Here is a 24549-nt window from a genome sequence, read left to right as displayed (position 1 = left end):
GAAATACATATTTATTTTAGTTTTTGACCACAGATACTGGGCATGAATAGTGTTTTTATGGCTGTTTTTGTCTATATATGTGTTATGGTCAGGAGAAACAAGAGTACATTTTTGTTCTACTCCTTTATTGTCAGGTAAATATAAAATACTGCATATGACTACATCATATTTACTCTTCTGCAGACAGGAAGTGTTAAAGGCGAACTATGGGTCAGGGCTTTTCCCCATAGTTCTCCTACGGGTCACGGGAAAACACAAACTAGCGTCCTCCCGTGACCCAAAGCTCAGTATACCCCGAGCCACAGCTCGGGGTATACTGAGACGCCGCAGACCGGACGGATCCCGACAATACTGTCTGGATCCACCCAGCTGCGGGATTGATAGCTGGCTCTGCCTATCCAGAGGTAGAGCCAGCTGTGCCAGCCCCCTCCCCGTCCGTTTCGCCAGTCAGCGCTGGAGGATCGGACAGGGGAGGGTGTGACGTGAGTGTGCCGTGAGTGACAGTCACGGCTCTCTGCAGGGATAGATCGAGAAGTGAGCGAGCGACGGTATATTTTCGCTCACTTCCCGATCTACTGAGCCGACCTGTGACAGTTTCATTATCGCAGGTTGGCTCAGATTATGAGGCTGAGTGAAAATCACTCGTCTCATAATTCTCCTTTTAAGTACAGTTACGGTACTTAAGGGCTTTACTTAGCTAGTTTACGTCTATGCTGTGACTGCAGAAAAGCAGGATTTCAAGTTACAGACTACAGCTGGTTATATAGTATGCAAATTTCAGCCAATTCTTCACGAACCGGCTGAAATTTGCACAGTGGCTGCTGCTGTCAGCACTCTTTCGGCCAACATCACTCGATGAGCTGTTTAAAGGAGCCAGTCAGAAAATCCTCGATCAACGTGCTCATAGCGTTGATGGATGAATGAAAATCTTCTTATGTGCTTTTATACACTTTAGAACAGGAGTAGAATCAAGTATTTTTGGCACCATAGACTTTTGAATGGAATCGACTAAAAAAATAATAATTCCTAAACGCATTTTTCAGGCACTCCCATTGAAGGCTTTGAGGCCAAAATGCTCAAATCTGTACTTCTTTGTACTACAGGCATTGTGCTACAAGGAACAGAAAGCTCAGATGTGAACAGGGGCCATTGAAAACAATGGGATTCCTCCTGTTAAAGGTTGTAGCATTTAGACAATTGAGCTAAAAAATAGGGCTGTGGAAATTTGTGTCCTCCCGTTACCCTAAGGAGAACTATGGGGAAAAACACTGACCCCATAGTTCTCCTTTAATTTCTCGATTAATCGTTAAACTTTTTGGTCAATTAAAATTATTTTGATCGCTAATGAAAACACTCACCTCTCCGCCGGCTTCCGGGAGTCCCGTCGGCGATCCGGTGACATCACGGACATCGACGTCACCGGACTCCTCCCCCCTTCCCCAAGTGGCTCCGTCGGCTAACGAAGGGAAGGGGGGGAGGAGTCCGGTGACGTCTATGTCCGTGACGGCTAACGAAGGGAAGGGGAGGAGTCACGTTGATGTCCGTGACGTCACCGGACTCCTCTCACCTTCATTAGCCGACTGAGCCACTTGGGCCGGTGAGTTTGCCCAAGAAACTTTCTACATGAGCGCCAGCCAAGCAGAGTTGCCCCACTCAAGCGGCGGCCATATTGAGTTGGGCACGTGAGATTAATAATGTGCTGGAATAGTGTGATCCTAGTTAATTTTATTACTTCATTGCTGTGCTGTATGTGTATAGGCCAATGTAGTTGGATCTGTATGTGCGTTATGATTAATGGAAATTAATCGATTTTAAACAATTTCGATTAATCGAACACGAAAATTTGAATCATTACCAGCCCTACTAAAAAAAACATAACTGAACTTCTACATATAAACTTGACTTTTTTTCCCCATCCTGAACATAAAAAGGAAAGCATGCAGAAATCTCTACACATTCCCTTCAAATACCTGAGTATGAAGTGATCCAAACCCTGCCATGATGTCAGTATTTAGTGGTATATAATACAGCAGGAAATAAATACATAAACAACTTGCACATCTGATCTTCCTGTATGGAGCAGTAGTGGTGAGGTTACATGACTCATTACATAGAGACTAAACAGATATTATATATGTGAGCACTTTTAATAGAACAGTAGCTGATTTTGCTTTTTACTCTTTATTTCATGCAGATTTGTTTTTGTTGTTTCTCAGGGAAATCCAAGATCGAGAAAGTCCTTATTGCAAACCGGGGAGAAATAGCGTGCAGAGTGATGCACACAGCAAAGAGGATGGGGGTGCAGTCAGTGGCTGTCTACAGTGAGGCAGACAGGAATTCCATGCATGTCTCTCTGGTACTCTGCATTCAGTAATATTTGTGTGTCACTCATACCTTTTTTATACTATAGATATATGCACTGTATATTTAGAGGTCTAGATTAAATGCATGGGTGGCAATTAAGTAAAGTCTTTTTGACACAATTCTGGTGTCATGGCTGTATCTAGCACTCTTGCACCAAATTCATAAAAGGTATGCAACAGTTCCATAGTTAATACCAACATGTGTGACAAATTTGCAAAGTTCTTATTTGCAACACTTTTCTAATGTCACTATAACTGTGACAAATTCAGACCCTTCTAATTTTGGAGTAAGCAGGGCTGCCCTCCCCCACCTCTTACCTGTCACTAGTTGCCAGGACACTGTCAGCCCACAGCGTATACGGTTGCTAAGATGCTTTCGGCCCAGAGTGCCATTAGTTGCTAGGATGCTGTCGGCCCACTGCGCCATTGGCTGCTAGGGTGCTGTTGGCACAGCATCACTGGTTGCTTACATGCTGTCGGCCCATAACGCCATTGGTTGTTATCATGAGGTCAGCTGCACAGCATCCTTGGTTGCTGTGATGCTGTTGTTTGCACAGCGTCCTTGGTTGCTATGAAGCTGTCGGCTGCACAGCATCCTTGGTTGCTATGATGCTGTCGGCTGCACAGCATCCTTGGTTGCTATGACGCTGTCGGCTGCACATCGTCCTTGGTTGCTATGATGCTGTCGCCTGCACATCGTCCTCGGTTTCTATGACGCTGTCGGCTGCACATCGTCCTCGGTTGCTATGACGCTGTCGGCTGCACATCGTCCTTGGTTGCTATGACGCTGTCGTCTGCACATCGTCCTTGGTTGCTATGATGCTGTCAGCTGCACATCGCCCTTGGTTGCTATGACGCTGTTGGCTGCACATCCTCCTTGGTTGCTATAACGCTGTCGGCTGCACATAGTGTAGTGAGTGCTGCCTTCTGTCTGCCCATCACTTTCACCAACTTCCTGGATTCCCTGTGTACTTTGCATCTCTTTCCCTGCTGTTTGATGTGATGCAACACAGAGTGCCTTGGTTGCTATGACCCTGTCGGTGCCACAGCACCATAATACCAATTATTTTAATTGTCACCAGAACAGAATCAGAGTGGAGATCTCTTATTGAGGACATTTATTCAAGTGACTACATTCTAAGAGGGGAGAGATTTCTTCTCTCGCCTGTTATGTCTATAGAAGTAGTGAAGGGAAATCTCCCCAATGGGGTGCAGATGAAAGAAAAACTGACAGGTGTTTAACTGTTCCCTACTTTCTAGTTTTGGCCTTATATATATTTTATAAATCAAGTAAGGAATTGGATTGAAGATTTGTTCCACCCAGTTTGAGTCTAACATGCCTGGTCTAGATCCTGCTTGCAGGAAAAATATGTCTGCTTTTGTTAATGCTTTGCTAATGTTTATACCTTCGTGTTATTGCAGGCAGATGAAGCTTATCTTATTGGTCCAGCTGCTTCTCAACAAAGCTATCTTGCCATGGACAAAATAATACATGTAGCAAAATCATCAGGTGCTCAGGTAATACTTTCTAGACAGTAACACTAAAGTTTTACAATAACTAGGTTCTACTCTGCTAAATGTGGAGGGAATGTCATGGTTAGTCTAATGACGAATATGTTCCTGAAGGCCTATACCCTTATATTTAATAAACATCATCCTATAGGTTTATTGTTAAGACTGATTTGTATCCTTGTGTGTATAAGAATGTGAAAACTCAATGCTCAGCAGACATCACAACACAAATTCCAGGTAACATTGAGCCATATTAGGGGTGGCTAAAGAGCTTATGGAAAGGGTTTTATGCAAGAAGCTGGGTGAACCTTTATCAGCAATAAATTGATAGGAAGGAATATACAGTGAGGGAAATTTATCAAAACAGGAGCAGACAGGATCTGGAGCAGGTTTTCATAGTAACCAATCAGCTTCTCTCTTTCATTTTCAAAACTTAACTGAAAATACTGAAGAGAGAAGCTGATTGGTTACTATGGGTAACTGATCCAGATTCAGTCTGCTCCAGTTTTGATGTTGTAGAAAATATTAAGAGTCAAGTCACCTAAGGAAATCTAAAACTGTATAGAAAAGTGTAGGGTTTTACAATTATGATAGTATTATATGTATAAGAATGAATTTGACTATCAATAGTCATCCACCCTTGTTGCAACCACTAATCCGAACACAACATGTCTACAGACATACCATTAACCATTCACACATCACTTGTTCCACCCACCAATCAGAACACATCATATCTACATACACACCTCTAACTATTGATGCATGGCTTGTTCTACCCACCAGTTAGATCCCATCATGTCATACTTTACATCTTCTACTTTTTATCTTCTGAGTATTTAATAGTACTTATTTTTTTTATATATATATCAGGCTATTCACCCAGGTTATGGTTTCCTCTCTGAGAACACTGAATTTGCAGAACTGTGTAAGAAAGAAAATATCATTTTTGTTGGACCTCCCTCCTCTGCGATTCGAGATATGGGGATTAAGAGGTAACGAAATGTTTTGTGCTGAAGATCTTGTAAACACTTCTGTCATATTAGGGATCAATTATATATCTATCTGTCTTCTTAGCACATCGAAAGCAATTATGTCTGCAGCAGGAGTCCCCATCATAGAAGGTTACCATGGGGAAGAGCAATCTGACCAGCACCTCAAAGAACAAGCCAGGGGGATTGGCTATCCTGTGATGATTAAAGCTGTCCGTGGTGGAGGTGGCAAGGTATGCTGTCTTTAATGAGTTAGACTACTACAGCAGATTACTTAACATCTGAACAACAGAATTGTAGTATTCTGTGGATGACGGTGGGCAGTGATTAGGCCATATCTACACTATATGGCTATGTTGGATATCCCATTCCAAACCCATGAGCTTTAATATGGTGTTGACCTTCCCTTGTGGGTATACCAGCCTCCACTCTCCTGGGAAGCATTTCCACAAGACCTTAAATTGTGTCTGTGGGAGTTTTTGCCCATAAAGCCAGAAGGGCTTTTGTAAGGTCAGGTACTGATGTTGCATGAATCTGGTTCATAATTTCTTTACATTTTATCCCAAGGGTGTTCAATAGATTTGAGGTCAGGGCTCTGTGCAGACCACTCGAGTTCCTCTACACCAAGCTTGTGAATCCATGCCTTTGTTGACCTGACTTTGGGACACAGGTCACAAGGTTGGAAGTACAATTTTGTCTAAAATGTCTTTGAATTCTTTAAAACCTGAACTTAATAATTGTGAGGGTTGTCTACATACATTTGGCCATATATTGTAGGTGTGATGATCAGGTATCCACAAACGCTGGGCCATATAGTGTAGTGTTATAATCATATTTTCTAGCATTGCTGAGAGTTCTAACATTTTAATTTTAGATATGTTTTTTTAAAAGACATTTTCAGAGTTAATGGCAAATACTATAATCATCATAGTTAGTGTAGTGATTCAGATTAAAGTAATTATCAAATAAACTAAACCCTGGCACTAACTAACGTGAGTGCCCTTCTGAGGAGCTTTTATTGGATACTATATACTGGGCCAATGGGTGAGTGGGGCTTACCCCAGTGTCAGAGAAATGCAGCCAGGTTTAGAGAGGCATGCAGCAAGCTTTCCTGGCTAATAAAGCTAGTGCCCTGTAGTGTCTTCCCTTTAGCCAGGACTTTTAGTTTAGGGCTGACAGGTTAGTTTAAAAGATTAACCTATTTAGAAATGGGGATATCGTTTGAAGTCTACTAATGCTATGAAGAAAGTTTCTATGAATTCATATTTTTTATTCATGTTTTATATAGCTATGGCTAAAAGTTTATTGGAATTGTCATCTACAGTATAGACTAAACATGTATTGTTTATCATTGCAATCACAGGGCATGAGAATTGCAAAGTCTGAGGAAGAGTTTGTGGAGCAATTGGAGTCTGCTCGTAGAGAAGCAAGAAAGTCATTTAATGATGATGTCATGTTGATTGAAAAATTTGTGGACAACCCAAGGTAAAATATCTGCTTTTGAGGTTTTGTATAATATTATTACGTATATAATATGTCTACCTGTATCAATGTGTCTTTAGCACCTCAAAAGTTATTCATACTGCTATGTTGCATACATTGCCTCTCACCTGTCTGCTCCAGGCAGTGCCTCTCACCTCTCTGCTCCAGGCAGTGCCCCTGTGTCCCAGGATGTGTAAGCAGAGTTAGGTGACCATTAAGAATATTGATACACTCAACTTCAAATTGTGCTAAGGCTAAGCCAATCAAGCACATTATACATTTGCAGGTTACTGTATGTTGTAAGATACAAAAAAAGGTAAATCTTAATTGTTTAGAATAAATATAGAAGCTTGGAGATGATATCCATTTTGAGGACATTGACACTGCCAAACCAAAAAGGGGGCCAGCTTTTGAGGTATGATTTAATTTGAATGGATGATATATGGGGGGGGGGGGGGAGTAGTTAGTTGCACACCATGATTTTAAGTGTACTGCCTATTCTTTCTTCTCAGGCATGTAGAAGTCCAGGTGTTTGGGGACCAGCATGGAAATGCTGTCTACTTATTTGAAAGAGATTGCAGTGTTCAGAGAAGACATCAGAAAATCATAGAGGAAGCACCTGGAGTAAGTCTTCTTGTGTTTTATTACGGGCCTTTAAAGGAGAACTATGAGGTGAGTGCTTTTCACTCACCTCATAGTTCTAGCCGACCTGTGACAATGAGACTGTCACAGGTCAGCTCAGTAGATCGGGAGGTGAGCGAACACATACCGGCGTTCGCTCACCTCTCGATCCTGTCACGGCTCTCTGCCGTGACAGGGGAGGGACTGGATTCCCCCCTCCCCGCTCCGATCCACCAGCGCTGACTAGCGGAACGGACGCAGGAGGGGTGCGGGTACAGCTGGCTCTGCCTCTAGATAGGCAGAGCCAGCTGTCAGTCACGCAGCTGGGCGGATCCCGGCATAATTGTCGGGATCCGCTTCAGCTGCGGCATCTCAGTATATAGTGAGCTGTAAACAGGTAAATCTGCGCTTCTGGAGAGATGTGGTATTTGGAATGAGAAATTAGATGGATTAAGTTAATAAATTAAGAATAAGTGTGAATAAATAAACCCAAAGCTGCTCTGAAAAGGGATGAAACCTAGTATGATCGAAAGAAACAAAGCGCTAAGGGTAAATGTATGAGCAAAAAAGTGAGCTATAAGTAATTCTGGCGAGGCCAGTCTAAAACCTAATATATATGTATAGAACAGGACTAGCTTCCTAAAAATATATAAACCCACTCTAACTATAATGCAAAAAACAATTAGAAACAATAAAATTCATTCCAATGAATTATATAAACGAAAAATGTTTAAAACGTCAAAACAGTGTCCAATACATAAAAAAATCCAGGTGAACGGTGGATTCCGTGTGCAAATATAAAAATGTGCAAAAATAGCAGTGTGCTTGAAATTGATCCAAACTGTCCCTCTCGAGTGGTAGGTGAACGGTAGATTCCGTGTGCAAATATACAAATGTGCAAAAATAGCAGTGTACTTCGAATTGATCCGAACTACCCCTCTCGGGTGGGTACTCACCAAAGGGAAGTTGGTAGAAAACTTTTAGTGAGTGGTACCGTGATTGGGCTTTAGCGCAGACGTATTCTCTGCGAGTCCCGGCAGCTGAAACAGTTGATTTTCTCCTCTAAGCCGTTGGCTATATCTCGCGGATGAGGAGTCCGATCTTTTCGGAATAGCAAAAGTGCTTTGCCGTTTGTCCCACAGAGTTTTTTAGAGATGAATAAAAGAAAAAGAAAGAACCTTCATTGCGCAATATATAAAGCCATAGACTTTTATTCCAAAAATTGGCTTACAAGGCAAAAAAATATCGGCCAGCTAAAAACAGCACAGAGACAAGCGTGAAACCTCGTGTCTGATAAATTAGCATCTATCCTCCTCTACGCGTTTCGTCATGTGACTTCCTCAGAAGGGGGGTAGATAGGCAGAGCCAGCTGTCAGTCACGCAGCTGGGCGGATCCCGGTATAATTGTCGGGATCCGCTTCAGCTGCGGCATCTCAGTATATAGTGAGCTGTAGCTCGCGGTATACTGAGCTTAGGGTGACAGGAGGACGCTAGTTTGTGTCCTCCCGTTACCCTAAGGAGAGCTATGGGGGAAAGCCCATAGTTCTCCTTTAATCCTTTTAAGTAACATCCTTTGAGTTTTGAAACAATTTGTTGCCAGTGCCAATGACCTAAAGCAATACACTGTTTTTCCTATATATTCTGATACCATTCTATATATATTGCTGTACAACTTTGTTTCTTTTAGCTTGTATGATTAAAAGCTACTTGTAAAACACCTCCTGCCCTAACACCTTATTATCCTTTTAAGAGGTCAACAGAACAGTGTATGTGTTTTTGTTAATATATTTTAATATGTCAACAGCCTGGAATCAGTCCTGAGGTCAGGAGGAAACTCGGAGAAGCTGCCGTCAAAGCTGCAAAGGCTGTCAACTATGTGGGTGCAGGTATGTCTTCATAAGTAGCGTAGAAGAGGAGCTTATAACCTGATGAGCAAGCAGACATATCAGATATGGTGTTGTCTAGCTGTAAGAAATGTTAAGTCTTCTTTTTTGACAATAAATTGTTGCTTTTAGGAACAGTAGAATTTATTATGGATTCACAACAGAATTTCTACTTCATGGAGATGAACACCCGACTGCAGGTGGAGCACCCGGTTACAGAGATGATCACTGAAACTGATTTGGTGGAGTGGCAGCTACGGGTAAGTAAAAGGACCTCCATAAGATGGCCCTAAGAGTCTTCTACACATAGTGGTTACAGCAAAAAACAAAGCCACATGTCCCTATAGCTGCAATGTGAAGTGGTATTTATATAGTGCCAACAACTTACACAGCGCTTTACATCGTGCACATTCACATCAGTCCCTGCCCCCAAGGAGCTTACAATCTAGGGTCCCTATCTCCCATGCATACATACAAGGCCAATTTAGACAGGAGCCAATTAACCTTCCAAGCAAGCACATGGAGAACATGCAAACCCCATGCAGATAGTGTGTACTATTGTACAGAGGTACTCAGCTTGTGGTTTTGGTTTGAGTTTTGACACATGATGTAGCTCTCTGATGTTAGCAGCCCCTTAGCTGTACCCAGTGATTAAGCAGCTGCTGTACTATACACTCTTAATTAAATCAAGCATTTATGTCATTCAAAAAGTTAACATTACTATTAGTTACATTTTGATTGCCGGACTTTACTTTAAGAGGCCCCCTTAGGCCTCATTCACGCTGTCAGTGTCAAACTTGCATTTATCTGTTTTTAGACCACATTTCCAAATGCATGTCATTTTGAATGGTGTCATTTAGACTTTGTATTTACCTGCATTCAGTTTAGCTGCGTTTTAGAGAGAATAACATTTTCTACAATGCATGTAAACACATCTTAACGCAGCTTTAAAGGAGAACTATGGGGTAAGTGTTTTTCTCCATAATTCTCCTAAGGGTCACGGGAGGACATAAACTAGCGTCCTCCCGTGACACAAAGCTCAGTATATCGGGAGCTACAGCTCGCGGTATACTGAGACCGCTGCAGCCAGGACGGACCCCGACATTACTGTCAAGATCCACCCAGCTGCGTGATTGGCAGCTGGCTCTGCCAGCTGTACCCGCCCCCGTCCTTTCCGCCAGTCAGCGCTGGAGGATTGGTGCAGGGAGGGGGGGAATCCCTGCAGGGAACCGTGAGTGACAATCACAGCTTTCTGCAGGGACATGATCAAGAAGTGAGCGACCGACGGTATGTGTTCGCTCACTTCCCGATCTATTGAGCCGACGTGTGACAGTTTTATTGTCACACGTCGGCTCGAATTATGAGGTTGAGTGAAAATCACTCACCACACAGTTCTTCTTTAAGCAGTAAAATACCTAAATGCAGGAAAAAGTGATCTGAAAAGCATAAAAGTTGTTTATACTTCACAGATAACTTAAAAGGCAGAAGTGCCAATGTAAAAGAGGCCATAGTGGATACTGCTGTTCACTCTCCACTGGACACCAGAGTGTTTACTCCACACTACGCCCTCATTTTACAAGCCTTTCATAAAATGCAAGCCATGGTGTGAAGTTACAGATGTCACAAGGAGTTCTGTATGAACCTCTCTGTGATTCGAGGAGAGTCTCAAAGCAAGTAAATAGCTGCTTTATCAATGGACTATAAGTGGATTTATGCCAATGAAAGTGTAGCCGGTATAGCTGGAAGTTGTTCACAAGCTGACATCATTTATATGTCTTTGTTAACCAGTTTTTATGCACTGTATACAGGCTTGCTTGGCTGATTTTGTTTTCATGATGATGAATGTGATATTAAACTATTACATTTTATTCAGTTACCAACCCAATACACCTTTCTTTTAAAGAGCAATGCTGTACAGTCCTGGCCAAAGGTCTTGAGAATGACACATATATTAATTTTCACAAAGTCTGCTGCTTCAGTTTGTATGATGGCAATTTGCATATACTCCGAAATGTTATGAAGAGTGATCAGACCAATTTCAATTAATTGAAAATCCCTGTGTGCCATGAAAATGAAGTTAATCCCCCAAAAAGCATTTCCCACTGCATTTCAGCCCTGCCACAAAAGGCTGACATCATGTCAGTGATTCTCTCGTTAACACATGTGTCAGTGTTGAGGAGGCCAAGGCTGGAGACCACTCTACCATGCTGATTGAGTTCGAATAACAGACTGGAAGCTTTTAAAAAGGAGGGTGGTGCTTGAAATCATTGTTCTTCCTCTGGTAACCATGGTTACCTGCAAGGAAACACGTGCAGTCATCATTGCTTTGCACAAAAAGGGATTCACAGTCAAGTATATTGCTGCTACTAAGACTGCACCTAAATCAACCATTTATCGGATCATCAAGAACTTCAAGGAGAGAGGTTCAATTGTTGTGGAGAAGGCTTCAGGGCGCCCAAGAAAGTCCAGCAAGCGCCGGGACCGTCTCCTAAAGTTGATTCAGCCGCGGGATCGGGGCACCACCGGTGCAGAGCTTGCTCAGGAATGGCAGCAGGCAGGTGTGAGTGAATCTGCAAGCACAGCGAGGCGAAGACGTTTGGAGGATAGCCTGGTGTCAAGAAGGGCAGCAAAGAAGCCACTTCTCTCCAAGAAAAACATCAGGGACAGACTGATATTCTGCAAAAGGTACAGGAATTGGACTGCTGAGGACTGGGGTAAAGTCATTAGCATAAAGTCATGATGAATCGCCTTTCTGATTATTTGAGGCATTCGGAAAATACCTTGTCCGGAGAAGAAAAGGTGAGCGCTACCATCAGTCCTGTGTCAGGTCAACAGTAAGGCTGGGTTCACACCTGAGCGTTTTTTATGTATGCTCGTTTTTTTTGTTCAATGAAACACGCGTTTCACTGGCGGTATGATTTTTGTTTTGTTTTTTTTCCCTTTATTTTCTCTAAAAAAAAAAAAATTACTTTCACTTTTAAACTTCCCGCCGGCTCCGCTCCCTTGTGACGCGGCCGCTCGCAAGGGACGGAACCCGGAAGTCGGCAGCCGCCGAAGACACAGCCGAAGGGGACAAGGTAAGACCTGTATGCTGTATTCCCGAGTGTGGCTCGGGGTTACCGCTTTGTTAACCCCGACCCACACTCGGGAATAACAATGGAAACGCGCGGCAAAACGCCCCAAAGAAGCTCCTGTACTTCTTTGGGCGTAGGGCGTTTTGCAGCGTAGGAACGCGCAGTAAAACGTCCAGGTGGGAACCATGCCCATAGGCAATCATTGGTTTTCACATGTTGAGCATTTTACAGCGCGTAGGAATGTGCTGTAAAACACCCAGGTGTGAACCAGGCCTAAAGCATCCTGAGACCATTCATGTGTGGGGTTGCCTCTCAGCCAAGGTAGTGGGCTCACTCACAATTTTGCCTAAGAACACAGCCATGAATAAAGAATGATACAAAAACATCGTCCAAGAGGAACTTCTCCCAACCATTCAAGAACAGTTTGGTGATGAACAATGCCTTTTCCAGCATGATGATGCACCTTGCCATAAGGCAAAAGTGATAACTAAGTGGCTTGGGGAGCAAAACATCAAAATTTTGGGTCCATGGCCAGGAAACTCCTCAGACCCTAATCCCATTGAGAACTTGTGGTCAATCCTCAAGAGGCAGGTGAACAAAAAGAAAACCCACAAATTCTGACAAACTCTAAGCGTTGATTATGCAAGAATGGGCTGCCATCAGTCAGGATGTGGCCCAGAAGTTGATTGACAGCATGCCAGGGCAAATTGCAGAGGTCTTGAATAAGAAGGGTTAACACTGCAAATATTGACTCTTTGCATACGTTTAATGTTAATGTCAATAAAAGCCGTTGACGCATATAAAATGCTTGTAATTATTTCAGTTTAGCATAGTAACATCTGACAAGAAGATCTTATAACACTGAAGCAGCAGACTTTGTGAAAATTAATATTTGTGTCATTCTGAAACCTTTTGGCCAGGACTTTAGTCTCTAATGGTAGAGTTTTTTAGGTCTGTAACAATAACTTGTTAATAATTTAACGATCTGAAGCTGGGAGTGATGTTAATATACATATTAGCTAAATAAAGAGATTCACAATAATTTAGTGTGTGCCTACCCTTTTTAAGATCATTTGGGACTCTGTTTTTTGTAGATGGGTAAAGCTGATTAGAATTTAGATACATATTACCAAGCTCCATGTAAAATGGTGTTTGTAACTACAAAAGAAAGTTGTTTGAGATTGAGTTTGATCTCAGTACTTTATCTGGTATACCTAGTTATATTTTGTCATTTTCCTTGTAATGCACTCGATACAGATCTGATGACTTTCATGTACTGAATGTGTTTATGATCAAATGGCAGAAACCTATTGTATTGTTTTAATCTTTCTTTTTGCGAGTGTTAATGTATCGTAGCTACAACACTTTGACCACTCTCAAACCTTCCATTATGTTACTGGTAAACGCTTGTATTTTGCAGGTGGCCGCTGGGGAAAAGATCCCTGTAACACAGGAAGAGATTACTCTGAATGGCCATGCATTTGAAGCTAGGATATATGCAGAGGATCCTAATAATAACTTCATGCCTGGAGCCGGCCCACTCCTACATCTTTCTACTCCACCAGCCGATGTGTACACTCGTATTGAAACTGGAGTCAGGCAAGGTGATCACACGCCTTCATTCTTTGTGTGTGGAGGAATAGAATTATTTTGGAAATTTGGATGAAAAATAAAGTCAGTCAGTTAACGGAGAACTATGACATGAGTGATTTCCACTCACCTCATAGTTCTAAGCCGACCTGTGACAATGAGACTGTCACAGGTCGGCTCAGTAGATCGGGAGGTGAGAGAACACATACCGGGTTCCCTCACCTCTCGATCCTGTCACGGCTCTCTGCCGTGACAGGGGGAGGGGCTGGATTCCCCTCTCCCCGCTCCGATCTGCTAGCGCTGACTGGCGGAACGGACGGGGGAGGGGGCTGGTACAGCTGGCTCTTCCTCTAGATAGGCAGAGCCAGCTGTCACTCACGCAGCTGGGCGGATCCCGTCATCTAAGTCGGGATCCGCTCCAGGTGCGGCGTCTCCGTATACCGCGAGCTGTAGCTTGCGGTATACTGAGCTTAGGGTAACGGGAGGACGCTAGTTTGTGTCCTCCCGTTACCCCAAGGAGAACTATGGGGAGAAACACTGACCCCATAGTTCTCCTTTAAAGGAGTTGTAAAGTTCCAGCATACAGTATACTATCCTGTTATAACATCAGCATTGTAATTGTAATACATAGTTCCAATCACAGCTTGCTTGAAAAAAATCCCTTTTTTGTAGAGAGTGCTGCCCACTGTCTGCCGATCACGTTCAACAACTTCCTGGATTCCCAGTGTGTTTTGAATATCTTTCCCTACTGTTTGATTTAATGCAATCTTAATTTTTCAAGACTACATATACCATTATGCATTGCTTCCAGCAAGCAGTGACGATGGCTACATTGTTCAGACCTTGGGTTGTAGCTCAGAAGGACCTGCATATTCACAGGGCTGAGTGAAACAGTGTCAGTGCATTGGGGAAGTATATTCTATGGGCATCTTCAATAAGTAACTTCTAGATCGATATAGTTATTAGGAGTGGGATAGAACTTATGGAAATTCAGTATAGAAATACATATTTATTTTTGGAGTTTGACCATAAATACCCTTTAACTATCAAACCCAAGGGCATGCTAGTCACAAAATGCAATCAGTTTACCTTCCTCTAGGTAATATATTTTTTAAAAAATCCACTGCGACCAGAATTTTTAGGTTTCTAACAGGATTTTTAGTCTGGTCTGCAGCTTCTTGGCTTATGATCTCTTGATGTGCAACTTTATTTTCATGCTCCATTGTGTGTAAAAGAGTCTGGAATACAAACAAAGGGCTGGAACATGTTCACTTGCATTTTTCCAGGTTCAGATTCGAGCCGTTCAGTAGATGAGGATATTGGTTACTATGGTTGGTCAGCTAGATGGTAATATACATAAAGCCATTCAGCAAGGTTTCGTCCTCGGAGTCGGATTAAATGCTACATTTTTATTTTGGACTGGTGTGTGTAATTATCCTGAGAATATTTATGAGGAAAGTAAGTCCACGTAATGTAACAAGAAATAATAGAAATTAATCATTCCATTTAGGTTGCCTTATACAGCATGTAGTTTTGCTGATTAGATTTTTTTGTGTAATGATTGTATCTCGGTAACTTTGTTTTGTTGTCTCCTGCTTCCTAAATTTACAGGTGATGAGGTGTCTGTGCACTACGACCCCATGATTGCCAAATTGGTGGTTTGGGCAAAGGATCGACAAGCGGCACTGACAAAATTAAGATATTGCTTACGTCAGTACAATGTGAGTAAAACAATGTTTCTACGGCACCATCTAGGCAACCCTCCTGACTGAAGCTAGCCATACACTGTTAGAAATGTTAACAGTGGGTTGCCCTGCTCGCTCGACAAAAGTCGATGACTTAACTGTGGGCTATGGGCACATACACACTGGATATTTTGCAGATTCCAGCATGTATATGCCCTGATCTGGTTACAATGGGCTCTAAGTATTTTTGTCCAGGGTCTGATCAGAGGCGGTGATTGGATGTAACCATTTATGTGGACAGGTAAATTTGGTAATCGCCTCTCCAGCCAAAAGCCATCCATAGAAACGTCAACAACAACTACCAATGAAGGGATTCAATAAAGGCTTTGCACCACTTGTCTGGTGGTATGGACCTTTTAAAAGGCCCCGCATCAAATTTTAAAAAGCTCTGTCACCATTTTCATTAGCTTTATCAACACTTGATACAGATTCAGGCAGTTCTTAATAGCGCCAATTTTGAAATCTGTCGCTATGGCTGCACCACACTAAAAAAAAAAAAAATGATTACTGCCAGTTTACAGATTAGAAAACTAGTGGTATTTAGGACCAGCTCTGATCTAGCAAATAGAGAGATGCCAGTAGCCCTGCAACCAACTACTTAATGAATCGATAGTTGTCAACTATTCTCATTATCGATTAGTTGGTTGGATCTCCTAGCTCTCTCCTCCACGCTGGGGGGAGGGCACAGCAAGCAGCCTGCTTTTGCCTATTGCACTTTGAAATGGCCAATAGCAGGCTGGCTAGTGCACCAGCCCGCTACCTGCTGTATTTACATTCAGCTGCCATCTGCAGAATCTTGTCACTGGCAGTTGTCATTCTCTGGCTGAAGCTATTTAAGCACCATGTGCTTACAATACAATCATTTTTTTTTTAAATTATAAAAGGTGAGAAAAAGTCAATTTCGTTTTCAGCCTGATGCATTCTGCTGTGGGGAGCGCGTTGCAGTGCCATTCATTTCAATGACAATCCAAACGTGCCTGCCACCCACAGTGTGATCTCCTGCACGGTACCGCGATGCCGTGCGTTCCAGTGCATTGCTATTGCAAAAAATGTGTGCATGCAATTTTATTCTGAAGTAAACTTTGTTTGTAACACTGCATTTGATATTTTATTTTACATTTAAGGATGGTATTTTTTTTTTCATCCAATTAATCGACTGACAGTTTTCAGTAAGCCCTTGGCAGGTATTTCTCATAGTACTGTAAGTGTACTTGCTTACTAATGATTTATAGAGTTATTATTGAATGCAAACTGGAGTGATTTCACTTTGGTTGGCAACGCTGTGGTTCATCTGTGCAAGTGTATTCCGAGGCATAATATATACCTTACATTCATTTTATAAGGGTATAAAAGTGATCTTGTCATAAGAGAAATATGGGACCTGCCATTGCTGCCTCCTCCCTTAGTTCAATAAATGTTTTTTAGGTTTTGACATTACATGTTGAGCAAACATTCCTAAAAAAACGATGAGTACAATGTATCACCTAAGTAAACTAGAAAGAGACTGGGTGCATAGAACACAAAGATAACAACTTCTATATCTCTAATACAAAAGTACAAAGAATAGTCATGAGTTCAACAGATGCAACAGCACCCCAAACATACAAATCTGATAAAACAATTATAATCCAACAAGACCTACATTCTGGGAGGTCCAAGTATCGTAGAATTGGCTCAGGAGGGAGGACCTGACATTTACAAACTATTATGAGGGAAGGTTAAACAATGGGAATAACAGGAGAGGTGAATGGACAAGGGAAGGGAAGGAAGCAGTACCAATCCATCTGGAGCCTAAATGGTATCTCAAATAGATTGCTTCATAAGTGAAAAGAGTAGTTTTGAAAACTGGGGGGGTGGCGGGGGGGGCAGGCTATCCAAAGAGTGCAAATATGGTTAAAGCAGTACACCGAGCAGATCAAATCTTAACCCTTGCAGTGCAATGGTTAAGTACTCATTTTGTCTAAGGTGCTAAAATAAAAAAGTTATACTCCACCCAAACCACGATCGCAGCTTGCTCCTACACCGCTCCCTCCAGCCTGCCTGTTCCTCTGCTCCAGCAATGGTTTATCCCTCAGCCTCCACACGTCCTATACACGCTATAGAGCATGATGATTCACAGGACCTTAGAACAGTGGAGTGGAGGGGGAGCGAGGCTGTAGGGATCGGTCTAACAGCCAGCTGGGATCATGGTTCAGGGGAGTATAACTCTGTTGTTATTTTAGCTTCCTAGACAAAACGAGCACTTAACCCTTTCAGTGTGGGGGTAGTCCCATTGCAAGGGTTAAGATTTGATTTGGCCATAGTTCTGCTTTAAATTTGTCCATTTTGTCCTCTTGGGGGGCAGTGAGCTTGTCAAAAAACATTGTATAGAACATGTTATCGAAAAACAGTTGAAGAGGAAGTGTGGGGATTTTCCAAGAACACACAATCACTTGCTTAGCCGCATTGATTATGTTCTGAAGCAGCTTGAATTGAGTCAGGAAATAGCCTGCTGACCTCCTCTTATTGGTTGTGCAACACTAGTACGTTCTGAGTCAGAGACCAGGAACCTGCATGCTGTAAATGAATATAAAGGTCAGCGGCTCAAGAAGCATTGAAGCCAATCTATCAACCTGACAGTCAGAAAGCTAGCATTTTCAGAAGAGGTCAGAGCTCGTGATTTTCTCATGATGAGTTTCCTTTAAAATCCAGCTTGAACTTTACTGACCTTTAGAAGTATACTGTTTGTGGTACCAACATGTATTTGGTCACTGAACTCCTTTGTGAATGATAATAATCTTATCATTTATATTGTGGAATGACTGTATCCCAAATATAATAGCTTTGTTTTGAATGGCGTTCGAGAACGCTCAGGTTAATAGGAAATCCATAATAAAATTGTGCTCTTCTCTGTTTCGTTCACACTCTTAATATGTTTATTGATTTGCCTTCTGGCTTTGTTTTTACAGATTGTAGGCCTGAGCACCAATATTGATTTCCTCCTTAGTCTCTCCGGACATCCAGCGTTTGAAGCAGGAGATGTACATACCAGTTTTATCCCCCAGCATTATAATGAGCTGTTTCCTCTTAAGAAAGGAATCTCCAATCAGATGTTGTGCCAGGCTGCTCTGGGCCTCATTCTGAAGGAGCAAATCCTAACTGACGAGTTCAATGTGCATTGGGAAGGTTTGTTTCCTTTTCTCTATAGTCTGTTTATCTCATATTCATTGAAATATATTGTCTGATCTCACACGGGGGGTTATCAAAACTGGAGCAGACAGTAACTTACTAGCAGTGCATGCAAATAAAGATGTTCATATTGTTCTGGATTTGGAAAGCACTAGATAGCGACTCCTATTTTTATGATCATAGGACAGGGCTGGGTTGTGGGTGATGTCACTGGTTGCCAGGAGCTCAGTGGGATGCCAGCAAGAGTGTCCCAGGTTGCTAAGAGCAGGGCAGGGACATGTGTATGGCTCATGGCTACCTGGGACACTCTAGCCAGAAAGGGGACAGCAAGCACCAGACACACTGCCAACATTGTGCAGCCTGCTGTGACCCCCCCTTCCCCTCCCCACAAGATGCCGCCTTTGGCAACATCCTCAGGCTGTCTCATTATAGGGACAGCCGTGGTATTAACAAGCAACCAATTAGATGTTGGTTTTCAGTTGCCCGTTAAAGATGAATGTTGATTGGTCATCATTGGTTACTGCATATTATACATTACGTTTTATCTTATTGAGTTTAGTAGAGTGACTCTACAGCCTTTTTACCTCCCATGATGGCTGTTTAGGTTGAACGATTACTCCGAATAAGCGAATGCAATATTTAACAGTTACCAAGTAGTGAAAACTCCTAAATGCCAGTTTGTTAATGGTATTAAAGGAGAACTATGAGGTGAGTGCTTTTCACTCGCCTCATAGTTCTAGCCGACCTGTGACAATGAGACTGTCACAGGTCGGCTCAGAAGATCGGGAGGTGAGCGAACACAGGCCGGTGTTCGCTCACTTCTCGATCCTGTCACGGCTCTCTGCCGTGACAGGGGAGGGGCTGGATTCCCCGCTCCGCCAGCGCTGAGTGGCGAAACGGACGGGGGAGGGGGCGGGTACAGCTGGCTGTGCCTCTAGATAGGCACAGCCAGCTGTCACTCACGCAGCTGGGCGGATCTCGACATCGATGTCGGGATCTGCTCCAACTGCGGCGTCTCAGTATACCGCGAGCTGTAGCTCGCGATATACTGAGCCTAGGGTGACTAAACATATAGAAATATATCAATAGTGCTCACCTTAGCTGCTTAGCTGCCTACTCTAGATAGGCAGAGCCAGCTGTAATTCACGCAGCTGGGTGGATCCAGACAGAATTGTCGGGATCCGTTCCGGCTGCGGCATCTCAGTATACCGCGAGCTGTAGCTCGCGGTATACTGAGCTTTGGGCGACAGGAGGACGCTAGTTTGTGTCCTCCCGTTACCCTAAGGAGAACTATGGGGAAAAGACTTAACCCCATAGTTCTCCTTTAACAGAATCTTTTTTTAAAGCAGTATGTGCTCTGCCAGTATTGATCTAGGGATTGTCTAGGTTATATGACAGCATTCTTCCACATTATACGTGGCGATTCTGCACAGAAGAGGAAGTTAGTGGCGCAAAGACAAAACATTTCTGCATGTTCAGCTCAACTTTCCACTACTGCATATACAGTATTGCTGCTTCTCTGATGGGGAAATAGTGATGATGTTAGTGATATGATTCATGCGCACCTTCTTGCCCTTGAGAACCTAGACATCTATAAGATGTGCTGTTATTTTGCAGCATCGCAGGAGAGACTTGCAATGTCTTTTAGGATAGATGGATTCAGGGCACATACAATGAGAGTAAATGAGATTTGCATTATCTGCAAGAAATTGTGCAAAAATTTGGAAATCTGACTTTTAGTATTTTGCTTTGTAGACAGATTCTCTCCCTTTGCTTCCAGCAGTGGCAGAAGAATGAATATTTTATATACCAGGAACCTCACATTGCTGGATGGAGACAATAGTAAGTGAATTTTCCAATTCACCTATTTGCATTTTCCCTCAGAGACATTTAGAGAGCCTGGAGTATTAAAAAAATGCATTTAAATGTCATATAAATAGTGTTCAGGGTGAAGACTGAAACAAGCATGAATTAGAATTGTTATTCCACATACTGTATGTCAAATGGTTACTCCACTTCTTTCTATCACAAGATATACACCTTTACGCAATATTTTATATTTCATATTTCCTAATAAGAGAAACTGACTCAGTTTAATATACAGCGCAGATGTACTGAGTTGCTTTCTTATCACCAAGTGTATCCTGTGTAAGCCATGCCCTATTTTCTTTATCTTGTTAAAGCAGATCTTTGACTAATGGTGTCATCTTTTACATAGTACATTGATTGTGTGTTGCCAATCATTTTAGTGACACGTTTCTTTTACAGAAGTGGACCTGAAAATCAATTACAACCATGATGGATCATTTCACATGCAGGTAACTAGGGAACAGGTAGTGAAAATTGCGCTGTATGGTTAAATGGAGATGTCTTAGAGATATTTCAATTTTTTGTAAGCTCACAGATCACAAAATTAATAGAAAATAAAGATATTTTAGTGTTCTTATTATGATTTTCTGGGGGTTAAATATTTTAATTGCTTGTAAGCTCAGTTTAGTCATTAAACATTTGGAGCCATACGGGGCAGTTGCCCTAATAATACAGGGTGTATAGTTCAAAACTGATGAATTAGAATTGATGGGAAGATGATTGTGTATCACTGAAGAATAATGACATATCTGGAATTAGTCTTGCATAGTTCTCATCAGATTATTTTAATCTTATATAGTCCTCATCAGATCATTATAATATAGACGCTATTTGTGTTAATCTGCTCAGAGAGAAATGTTGAGAATTGCATTAAGTCTTTTCTTTAATGTGTCCCATCAACATTACATGCTGATTGTTCATTGCTGACAATTTTGGCAGAATCGGAGCTGTGATAAGTGACAGGCTGCAACAACTGATACATATGGTGGGAAAAGTGACCTGGGCACCTGCCTGATGGGCAAAATATAGTTAATTACTGGCTAGCTTTAGACATGAGCTAATAGCAAATCATTTTTAAATGTTATCATTTATGTTTCAGGTTCAAGATAAAGTGCTGCAAGTTTCTGGAGAACTTGTGAATGAAGGTGGCGTGACGTTCATTAAATGCTCTGTGGATGGCGCACTTTGTAAATCCAAGCTTGTTCTCATTGATAACACTATCCATCTCTTTTCAACGGTAACACAGCAGTATATCAATATTTGCATTTATTTACACAATGTTAATTCTTTTTCTTTATAGATATCAACTTTGTTACACAGCAAATCACCTCAAACTACCCCTAGGCCAGTGACAAGGTTTTTTGCGCAGAAGTTGCAGAAATTATTTCGGTGTTCCTGGTGTCCACAAGCAAAACAAATAATAACTGGGTATAAATAGGGTGGGGGCATTAGAATGTTAAGTGCCATTCACGCATGCTGTCGCGCTATGCACTTACAGTGCGGCATTTGAATGGCACCCCAATGCACGTCCCGGCCACAGTGCGTGGTACTGCAATACTGTGCATTGCAGTGCGGTGGGAAAATGTAGTGCTTGCACAGTATTGCGGTATAGTCTATAGTTGAAAGTAATACATTGCCCCTGCAATCCTCCCCCCCAGCTTCTTCAATGACAGGGGAAAAGCTAGCAGCATGATGGAAATTATGCTATTCCATTCCCAGTATATTTGCTGTGTTGTAATAACATTCATTATGTATAATCATTACTATTTTTATATGAAAAACTGCACACCTCTCCCCGCCTGCCTACCTCTCTCAGCCTCCGCAGTCAGGCTGTCCTCCCTATCCTATTTGATATCTGCTGCACTCTCAAGTGCAGGGCGGGACTTATTATTTTTCCGCCGGCTCCTGCAGGCTGCTATATAAAGTCCCTTCTCGGTCTCCCTGCTGAAGGAGGGCCCCCCTATGCAGTAAGAACGCTGCGACCCACTGCAGCAGGGGTTGCGACCTACTTTTGGGTCGCGACCCATTGGTTGAGAACCAAGGCTCCAGAGCATACTACTTTGCTGTCATTACAGTAGATGGGGATATTGCTATTCAGTATACAGGCATTGTTTTATCTCACACTGATATATTGTTTGCTGTTCCTGACACTGTCCATGTGTTATTGCTGCAGGAGGACAGTGTCCAGCTGGGTATTCCTGTTCCCAAGTTTCTCTCTGAAGTAAGCACATCAGGAAGTCAAGGAGGGGCTGTAGCACCCATGACTGGAACTATAGAAAAGGTAATTCATTTTTACCCATTTTGTCTTTAAGGTAAAATGTTTTAATAATAAGCTGTAATAATGATTTATACAAATACATCCAAAAGCAGCGCTGAAAATAAAGGCAATAAACACAATATGATAACAAATGAAATGCAGTATATTAGATACAGTCCACATAAGTTTCTAAATCAATCTGCACTAATAATAAACTAATGAAATCCACATAAAGTGATCAGTATTCCTGTATTGAGATGTCCACACATCACCACATTACCAGTCGAAAAAGAACTCATCAGAAATATAGACCCCTAAATTCTAGGTCAAAAATCACTTCTCATAATGATCCCCACTGTACGGTCCTGATTGCCTGGGAAGCTGTTGTTCTATCGAAAGAACACCGATTCACGGTCACGACACTGCAAGGCAGTGTGGCTTCCTGATTCCCGACAGTGTCGCTAGGCAGCGTGAAGCCGGCTTCCTTGCCAACCAGAAGCCAATACTTGTATCAGTGCAGTTACCGAGTATTTGGAAGAATACTTGTACTCGCCCAAATTCTCTGATACTTCCCTCGATACCGGAACTTCCAGTCAGAGGGAGATTCCCTCTGACCGGTAGTGCCGTAAGGGAGCATGGAGTCAGCTTCCCGGCCAATCAGGAAGCCGAGAGGCGGATCATGGAGTGCAGCCCGGCTTCCTGATTGGCTAGGAAGCCGGTTTCATGTTGCCTAGCAACACTGCGAGGCAGCCTGGCTTCCTGACGAAGCTGGGAGGCAGGCCATGACGTGCCACCTGGCTTCTGATTGGCCGGGAAGCTGGCTCCATACTGCCTCATGGCACTGAAGTTCCGGTAGCAAGGTAAGTATTGGAGCATTTGGGAGAGAACGGTATCAGTGCATCCTTAGTAGAAACTGTAGGTATTTAGCTGGCCAGCTAAGTCAGTTTAGATGCAAACAAGTATTTCTTATATGGAAAATGTGCAATAACGTCTAAAACCCCTAATCATGAATCAATCAATAGACCTACTAGCTGTAATACAATGTATTTACTATATGTGGTTTGTTTGTAGGTGTTTGTAAAAGTTGGAGATAAAGTAGAAGCTGGAGATCCTCTGATGGTCATGATTGCTATGAAAATGGAGGTAAGTCTTCATGCATAGAACTGAATGACTTTATCTGTAGATACCCTGTAGACAATGGCAGCCCAGTATGTCTGTCTTCATCTGGATCAGCAGATTAATGGCTCTACATATCGCGACTGTGACAGAGCCAAAACCTCAGTATGTAATATTTTTCCTTAAAGAAGAACTCCAGGCAAATTAGGTCTAAGGTGCTGTGAGTCATCATGTCCTATACAGTGTATAGGACGTGAGGACGCTGAAGGACATTTCGTTGCTGAAGTGGAGGGAACGAAAGGCTCAAGGGACTGGCCTAGGAGCCAGCCGGGATCACGGTTCCAGTGAGTATAACTCTGTTATTTTAGCTGCCTCGGTAAAAGGAGCACCTAATCCTACACTGCAAGGGTTAAGATTTTATTTGCCTGGAGTTCTACTTTCATTTTTTGGCAAACTCGTATTTAAATACAAAACATTTTTTTCAATGTAATTTTACTCTTGTTAATTTACTTACGTCTCTTATGTGCTCCCTTTTTGGTTCTTTGTATTCCATCAGAAATTAAGTTAGCAGGGCTGACACCAACTGCTTAGGAATACAGAGGTGTGTTGTCATGTCAAAGGGGAAAATAGGAGCACACTATATTTCTAGCACATTAACGGTGATTTTTCTGTACTTGCAGTGTGTTCAAAGGAATAAAACATGGGAAATGTGCATGTAATCCAGAAATGTACTATTTTTTTTTCTATTTTGCCTTAACATATGTTTTGAAGCAGATCTTGCACCTAAATTGCAAAGTCTGCTTTTTCAATGTGCCCCCCCTCCCTCTCTAAGAAACGCTGCACAAAAGCATATGAAAAACACCTGTAAGGACAAAAA

At 42.3% G+C, this 24549-nt stretch overlaps 1 protein-coding gene across 2 annotated transcripts in view; it reads left to right on the top strand.

Moving 5' to 3' along the window:
- MCCC1 (methylcrotonoyl-CoA carboxylase 1) overlaps positions 1 to 24549 on the top strand; it is a 38589-nt gene that overhangs the window by 5508 nt on the left and 8532 nt on the right. Inside the window, exons 3-18 of one of the 2 annotated variants that reach the window (XM_018567066.1) lie at positions 2212 to 2356; positions 3786 to 3881; positions 4749 to 4870; positions 4953 to 5100; positions 6231 to 6352; positions 6862 to 6973; positions 8775 to 8856; positions 8986 to 9113; positions 13348 to 13531; positions 15129 to 15238; positions 18211 to 18427; positions 20186 to 20272; positions 20699 to 20748; positions 21399 to 21536; positions 22473 to 22580; positions 23628 to 23699. In XM_018567066.1, coding sequence (XP_018422568.1) covers positions 2212 to 2356; positions 3786 to 3881; positions 4749 to 4870; positions 4953 to 5100; positions 6231 to 6352; positions 6862 to 6973; positions 8775 to 8856; positions 8986 to 9113; positions 13348 to 13531; positions 15129 to 15238; positions 18211 to 18427; positions 20186 to 20272; positions 20699 to 20748; positions 21399 to 21536; positions 22473 to 22580; positions 23628 to 23699 — 1921 coding nt within the window. The remainder of the gene's footprint in view (positions 1 to 2211; positions 2357 to 3785; positions 3882 to 4748; positions 4871 to 4952; positions 5101 to 6230; positions 6353 to 6861; positions 6974 to 8774; positions 8857 to 8985; positions 9114 to 13347; positions 13532 to 15128; positions 15239 to 18210; positions 18428 to 20185; positions 20273 to 20698; positions 20749 to 21398; positions 21537 to 22472; positions 22581 to 23627; positions 23700 to 24549) is intronic. The other variant, XM_018567065.1, reaches the window with a different exon arrangement.

This window comes from Nanorana parkeri, unplaced genomic scaffold (genome assembly GCF_000935625.1).
Source record: "Nanorana parkeri isolate BGI_ZX_2015 unplaced genomic scaffold, ASM93562v1 scaffold1003, whole genome shotgun sequence".
NCBI lineage: Eukaryota > Metazoa > Chordata > Amphibia > Anura > Dicroglossidae > Nanorana > Nanorana parkeri.
Note: the sequence above shows the minus strand (reverse complement) of the source record. Positions and strands in the feature narration are given on the sequence as shown.